At 48.8% G+C, this 6,995-nt stretch overlaps 1 protein-coding gene across 15 annotated transcripts in view; it reads right to left on the bottom strand.

The window, feature by feature from the left end:
* Positions 1 to 893: 893 nt before the first annotated feature.
* ZNF398 (zinc finger protein 398) overlaps positions 894 to 6,995 on the bottom strand; it is a 48,766-nt gene continuing 42,664 nt past the window's right edge. For all 15 annotated transcript variants that reach the window (XM_074315199.1, XM_074315196.1, XM_074315198.1 and 12 more), the window contains one exon: positions 894 to 6,637. In XM_074315199.1, coding sequence (XP_074171300.1) covers positions 5,481 to 6,637 — 1,157 coding nt within the window. In that variant the 3' untranslated portion in view covers positions 894 to 5,480. The remainder of the gene's footprint in view (positions 6,638 to 6,995) is intronic.

Raw genomic sequence — 6,995 nt, 5'->3', positions numbered from 1 at the left:
ACTATGTCAACCCTTTCTTCTTAGGCCTGTAATGTTTCAAGGCACTTTTTAAAGACCTTCCTTCATTTGAGCCTCACAGCACCTATATAAACTTGGCAAAGCGTGAATTATCCTTACATTACATGAGAAACCAAAGAAAGGTTAAAACTCTGGCCTCCTGACTTCCTTTCCGGGACCATTCTCATTACGATAATCCTTATTCTTATAAAAGCATTAAAAATGCTATACACGTTTTACATTACGTAGAATTCACAGGGAAAAATAACTACTGAGTGACCCCAGCATCCTAGAACCACCATTGTTATTTTGGTGTGTTTTCCTACGCCTAAAAAATGCAATCAACTGCATACTGCGTATTTAAAACAAAATTGTATAGTTTCACTAGAAGTTTGTTAGTTTGTGTGGCTTTGGAGTAATTATAATATGGTTAGAATGAGACTCTTTATTCTGTAACGACGCTTACCTCTCCAAGGTGTTTATTCTGTGTCGAAGCAATCACTCAGTAGGGCAGAATCTGGAGAGAAACTAGACAAGGAAAACAGGACCAGGAAGTAAAATCTTAGAGTTGGAAGGGATCCTATATCATCTTGTTCCATGTGCACACTAGAATTAGGAAAATGAGAGTTCCACAAATTAAGTGGCTTGCTCCATATCAAAAGGGTAGAGAAAGTTAAGCTAGGACCAGAATCGTTTTTCATGCCTGCTCACGTGCTCTTCCCACTGTGCGATTATTCATGGAGCATCCAGGTCCCTGACCACATGTGGCACCATGAGGGACATCAAAAGTAAGACATGGCTTCTGCTCTTGGATAGCTTAATTTTTAGACCACTTTCAAGGTTTTACAGCAAATACTGGCTTTGCTAATAAACAAATACAAAGCCACACTGCCCAATGAACTTTTATCAGATATTTTATTTGACATGTAACCTGCCAAGTTTTAGAGGATGGCAGCACACTGCTTTTGAGGCTTCTCTGATTGGACTGTATCTTTCTGCATTCTTCAGTGGATGGCTGGTTTTAGGGGTGAAATAATCTTTTGTTTTGAAGAGGCAATTTGACCAAGTTGACAAAAGTCATTGTGTATGTGCGTAGATAATTATGGCCAGAGTTACACACTTAAAAAAAAATTGGAGCAGGGCTAGCAAGGGAGGCATAACACCCTGGAAAGTGACAAATTGCTCCTTTTGCAAGATACATAAACGGCAGCTGCCAGGTCCTTTGAGCAAGGGACAAGCTCTGCTCTATGACAGTGCTAATGAAGGTGTCTTTTAAGGACCCCGATACAGGCGAGCAGTCTCTCCTAGCCCAGTAGTACTAGAAATGTCATACTGTGCCACCATTTGCCCATTCCCAAGGCAGGGACATTCCCCCCAACTACAGCTGACTGAACCAAGATGAGTGCATATCCCAAGGGCAGCCAATCCAAGGGCTGGCTGGAAACTTCTGTGGCCTGGGATAGAAGACATGGAGCACATTCCAGACCTTAGAATCTGAACTAACAAAATCCAAGGGAATCAGGGCCACAAGGTGTCATGGCACACAGGAACTTGTGGGAGCCAGGAGGGAGAGAAAAGACAGAGTACCAGGACAGGCTACATGGGAGCAAAAGATGGTAGGTAGACGGCTGAGCCACCCCGCAACCCTGTGCTTCTGGAGAGCAGCCTGGACACTGTGCTTCAAGTTCACCGGCTTTGTGGCCCTTGCTCTGGTTGGTACCGTATAGCTCTCTTGACAGCTGCCATCCGGACACCGTCTCCGTGTCAGGCTCTGTGCTCAGCACTTTCACAGCTTTCCCCTCACCTAACACCTCGAGGACAGAGGTATCAGTCTCCCTATTTTACAGATAAGGAAACTAGGCTCCTGATGGTTAAATAATGTATGTTTTGTTACTTGTTATGATGCCAGGACTTGAATCCAGGTCTGATTCAGAGTCCATGCTCGGAACCATGAAGCTGTACAGATCCACGTGTCCTTATGTTAAGGCCTTCTGCAATGCCTGTCCCCATTCCCCAATGTGATCCAACTTGAGGACCTTTTGCTTGTAAGAGCCGGACATTTCCTAGTCAAAGGATGTCCTCTGTGTACAGACTGTGAGACATGACTGCTTCCTTTGCAGTGTGAAGAGGACAAGGTCAAAGGCATGCAGCGAGCACAGACAAAACATGTCTCTGACAGTAAGATTTCTGGTCTATACAGGCCTCCGGGGAAGGGCTTGCTTTTACTCACTGCTACTGAGCAGCCCTCGGGCAGCCACGATACAGGGGGAAGGCATGGGGTGTCTTGCCCCTCAAGAGGAAATCTGAGGTTCTCCATACCATTTGGAATGAACAGATAAAGGAGCTCCAGTCATTTTATGTTAACAAGGCCTCTGCAGACTGAGACTGAACTTTTGTTATTCCCCAGTAATCCACAGATCTGGTCCTGGTTGAGATAGGAATGGACTCTCAAATCTCTCAAAAATATTCCAAAAAGCAGCTCAGCAGTCTCCCAACGGGAACTCTGCAGACCATTATTAATGAGGGAAGTTATGGAAAGCATTGCTCGAGCTAGAGTCCAGCTCCGGCGTTGCCAAGATCAAATGTCCAGCAGAAAGGGCCAGAGTCATCAGCTTTCACTTTCTAGACAAGCAATCAACTTCCATTTATTTTCACATCTGCTGCTGAACCAGAGGTTCATCTTATGGTGACAAAGAAAAACCTAGCAGTGAGCAGAGTGACTGTGGTGACAGCAACACCTAGCTGCACTGAGGCGACGGAGCCTATTTATGGGAGAGCACAGAGGGCAGACGGATGAGTACATTTCTGAGTCTGCCTCTCCTGTCACGTCTGCCATGACAACCAATCCTCGGGTACTTCTTCCACTGCTGAGTTAAATGGGTTCCCTCAGGAGCTCTTGAGGGACCAAGTTTCTCTACACACTGAAACCTTTCTGTTGGACTTTTATTTTTTCCACTGATCCATTTTACTTAACCACTCCTGAAATCTTAAGCAAACAAACTCTCTAATTTGGAGCTGGCTTGAAGTTCTACCTGGTGGAGAAAGACGAGACCAGAACGCACCATAGTTGAACTTCCTAGTCTGTACCAGGGTGAAATACTAGGGTAACACGATTCCATCTTTCTGGCGGGGCCCCGCTCACTCCCTTTCATTCAGCTTCATGGCTCTTGCTTCACTGGTATTTCAACTGCGTTCACTTATCTATCGCCAAAGTTTGCATCCCTGTTACTTGGGTCCCTTGCAGAAGGGACTGTGACATCATCTATCTGCATCATTTTAACCTGCAGGTCCCCTTCATTAGTAAGCTCTGTGTCCTCAGTACAAAAGAATTTTCCATGTTACCTAGTCCAACATCACACTGGTGTGAGAATCCCTTCTCCAGCACACCCTGAGAAATGCCTACATCTCTTCGGGAAAGGGAGCGTACTTGGATGCTTCTCCCTTTTCATTAGGGAGATCAAAGTGCAAAGCAGACTTGGAACTGAAATTCAAGGTCCTAGTGAGTCACCAGTGAAACTAGAATTCTCAGAACCTCCGGACTTTCCCTTAGTGTGGGTCCAGATTCTAGGTAGAAAGCTCTTCATCCTAATACGCCAGGGCTCAGTTCACCACCTGTTTTAGTTTATTCTCTACCCTTGGGATTTTTCATCGTCTTCAAGCTGTATGTTAGGGCAGCAGACTAGGACTCACTCATTCCTTAGGTCTCCCATGGTCCCAGATATTGCGAGTGACTAGCAGAAGTTTTATAAATGTGATTATCCTAAAGAGAGCATGTTTGCGCAGGGCCTTCCCAGGAGCCAAGCTAGCTGGCTTGTGTGCTTTTTCCTAGTGTGCGACACATAACAGGCAGGGGAAAGGTTGGGCTAGGTGATATGGGTAAAACAGGTACTTCCCTGAACACTTCAAGAAAATGTCCTGTCTAACTACTTGGAGACCTTGTTTCCAGGCAGCTTAGGAAGATTCAGGGAAACAAGTAAGTACAGGTATAAACAGACGTTCTGCCCAAGACTCAGGGACTTTGCCTTCTCTTTCTGTCTTCCACCTCAGGCTCCAAACAAGAGTAAAGTAACAAATCGAATTGATTTGTCAAGTTTCAGCGAGAATGTGTGTGCTTTGATTTTGCTGTCTTATTTGGCTTTGCCTGGATAGAAACCAGAGATAGAGAGGACTTTGGCAGAAGGAATATATCACAAGATTGAAAAAAAAATTTAGAGGCTCACTTTTTCCCTTTCACCAACTTCATTTTGCAGATGAAAACTTGAGATCTATAAAGGAAAAGGGACTTACGCCCGATTGCAAAGCCACTTAGCAATAGTACAAGGCTCAGATGCTCCCAAGCGACTGAATGACCCCGACAAAAGAACACGTAGTAGCCAAGGTCCCTAAAAGCAAAACCAGCAGGGAGAGGCCGTCCTTATCTGTGGGTGATGCTTAGCTGTCGGTGACCTAGAAGTCCCTCAATCTGTCCACTGTCACCAGGGGAATAGCCAGATGGGTGAACACACTTTCTGATGGCTCAAGAAAGCTGTTATAACACTATCACCTCCTACTGAGGAAATGAAAGCTGAGAGTCCATTGGCACTTTCTGAAATTACGCTTCTGGAAAGTGCTGACGACTGTCAAAAGTATCAGACAACAGAAATGGAAAAGCCATCTTGTGGGTTTGTAAATGATAAGAATTTGACGTACATGACTCTAAGAAACATGGTTCAGGCACAAATTTTAGGCTGTTCTGTCATTTCTCTGGGATCTCTAGCTTTTAAAGCGGGGGCTGAGAACACTGCTCCCAACTTTTTAACCAGGACCTCAGCAAAGGTTTCGAGCAGTTTAAAAGCTAGTAAGAGGCTGAATGCCTCAAACCAAGCTAGTGGAAGTTAAGACCTGTTCTCCTTACGAGGATTTTAAAGTCAGATTTCTTGCTCACCCAATATTAAATAAAATGTATGCAGAAGAATTTGTCTAGGAAACCTAGGCAGGCTGTTGAGAGCTGTCATTTCGGGAGAGGCGGTACATCAGCGCACGGGCAGACTGGAGCTGGTGTCAGGAGCAGGAGCCGGGCCTGAGAGTGGCCTGAGCACTTCCTCCCATCAGCCGTCTTCCCGTCAGGAAAGGCGCGCTGAAACTCTGCCTCAGACAGGCTTCAAGCTCTGGAAGTCCTTCCCACACCCCTGTCTGTACCTAGAGCTGCGATCATGCTCAATCTATGACCCTGTGATGGATTCCCATGAGGCCAAACCTTGCTTTCCTATCTCTCTGCAACTTCTGCGTAAGTCCTGGTATTGAAAAAAATGGGGGTGCTGGGCTCCTTTCCAGTTCTTTCTGGGTTTCAAAATGTGTCCTTGTCATGCTGTGAAGTTCCCAAACTCAAACATGTCTCTAGTCAAGTGCATAGGACCCCAAACTCATCCAAGTGCCAACAGAGGGGCCCGTGGGCCTTCCGCGTGCCCTGCGGTGAGCACCGGTTACCAGGAAAGGAGGGAGACTCACAAAACTCCCCCTCCATTCCCCTCCCCGTACCACTGATTGGCCTCTAGACCTTCGGTGTTAACGCCTAGGCCAGAAGTTTCGAGCCCAGGTAGGAGGGGACCTGGGGGGTCAGGCGGCTGTCCAGAGGGGTCACTCTCCCCTGCACAGCCTCCACTGTGGCCTGAACGCAGGTGGTCCTTGAGTGTCTGTTTGTAGCGGAAGCTTCTTCCGCAGTAGGCGCAGGGGTAGGGCCGCTCGCCCGTGTGGATGCGCTGGTGCTTCATGAGGTGGTGCTTGCGGATGAAGCTCTTGCCGCAGTGCGCGCAGCTGAAGGGCCGCTCGCCCGTGTGCAGCCGCCGGTGGTTGAGCAGGTGCTCCTTGCGCATGAAGCTCTTACTGCAGTCCGTGCACGGGTAGGGCCGCTCGCCCGTGTGGATCATCTGGTGGCGGATCAGGGCCGAGTGGCCGTTGAAGTCAATGCCACACTGCGGGCAGGAGAAAGGCCGCTCCTGCGCATGCCCGCGCTGGTGGAGCAGGAGGCTGATTTTCAGGCTGAAGCTCCGGCCGCACTGCGCGCAGCGGAAGGGTCTCTCGCTGGCGTGGGCTCGCCGGTGGCTGGTGAGGCGGGCCTGGTCGGCAAAGCGCTTGGGACAGTCAGGACAGGGGAACGGGCGCTCAGTGCTGTTGTGGACCCGGAGGTGGTAGGTGAGTCTCGACGGGTGAGTGAAAGTTCGGGCGCAGTGCGGGCAGGTCGGGGGCGGCTCACTGGCGGGGACCTGGGAGTTGTTGCCGAGCTCGGCCTGCTGAGGAAAGTGCTTGGGGCACTGGGCACAGGTCAGGGGGTGCTCGCCAGCGTGGCTGCACTGATGAGTCAGCAACATGTCTTGGCTGAGGCTCTTGCCACAGTGGTGGCAGGAGAACAACTGCTCTCCAGCCGGAGGCGGCAGTGGGTAGCTACCCAACTGAGTAAAAGTCACTTGTCCCTCAGAGGCTTCGGCCAGGTCAGTGGCTGGACGTCCAAAAGGTGTCATGGATGCAGACTGCTGGCTTTTGAAAGCCACGTCTGCAAAAGTATCCTTTGCTGCTGCTGCTGGTGGAGAAGAGAAGGGGACTGGAACCTCGGGACACAAGGAGACTCTGGCAAGGCCTTCAGCTTTGATGACAAGCTCTTCATCTGCAAGAAAGAGCTCAGGGTCATGCCGGTCAACGGCTGCCTCACCAGGACTCTCGCAACCCCTCCCCAGCGCTCCACCTGCTCTGAGCTCCTCACTGGCTCCGAGGAGAAACTCAGGGGAGGGCTGAGCTCATCCTCAAGCCTCTGTGGTCCCTGGGACCAATTATCACAGAATTTACTACTGAAGCTCTTCAATGCTCCCTGTTTGGAAAAGGAACAACCATGGCCATCCATCTTGCCAGCACTTTCATTATGTTCCTCCTCTGCTCAAAAAGTTTGGAAGATTCTCTGTTGCCTATTGTGACAAGGCCTAAAAGTCTGTGTTTATCTACTCCTCTTCCGCTTTATTTTGCCGGAT

Source organism: Rhinolophus sinicus, linkage group LG11 (genome assembly GCF_036562045.2).
Source record: "Rhinolophus sinicus isolate RSC01 linkage group LG11, ASM3656204v1, whole genome shotgun sequence".
In the NCBI taxonomy this organism is placed as follows: Eukaryota; Metazoa; Chordata; class Mammalia; order Chiroptera; family Rhinolophidae; genus Rhinolophus; species Rhinolophus sinicus.
Note: the sequence above shows the minus strand (reverse complement) of the source record. Positions and strands in the feature narration are given on the sequence as shown.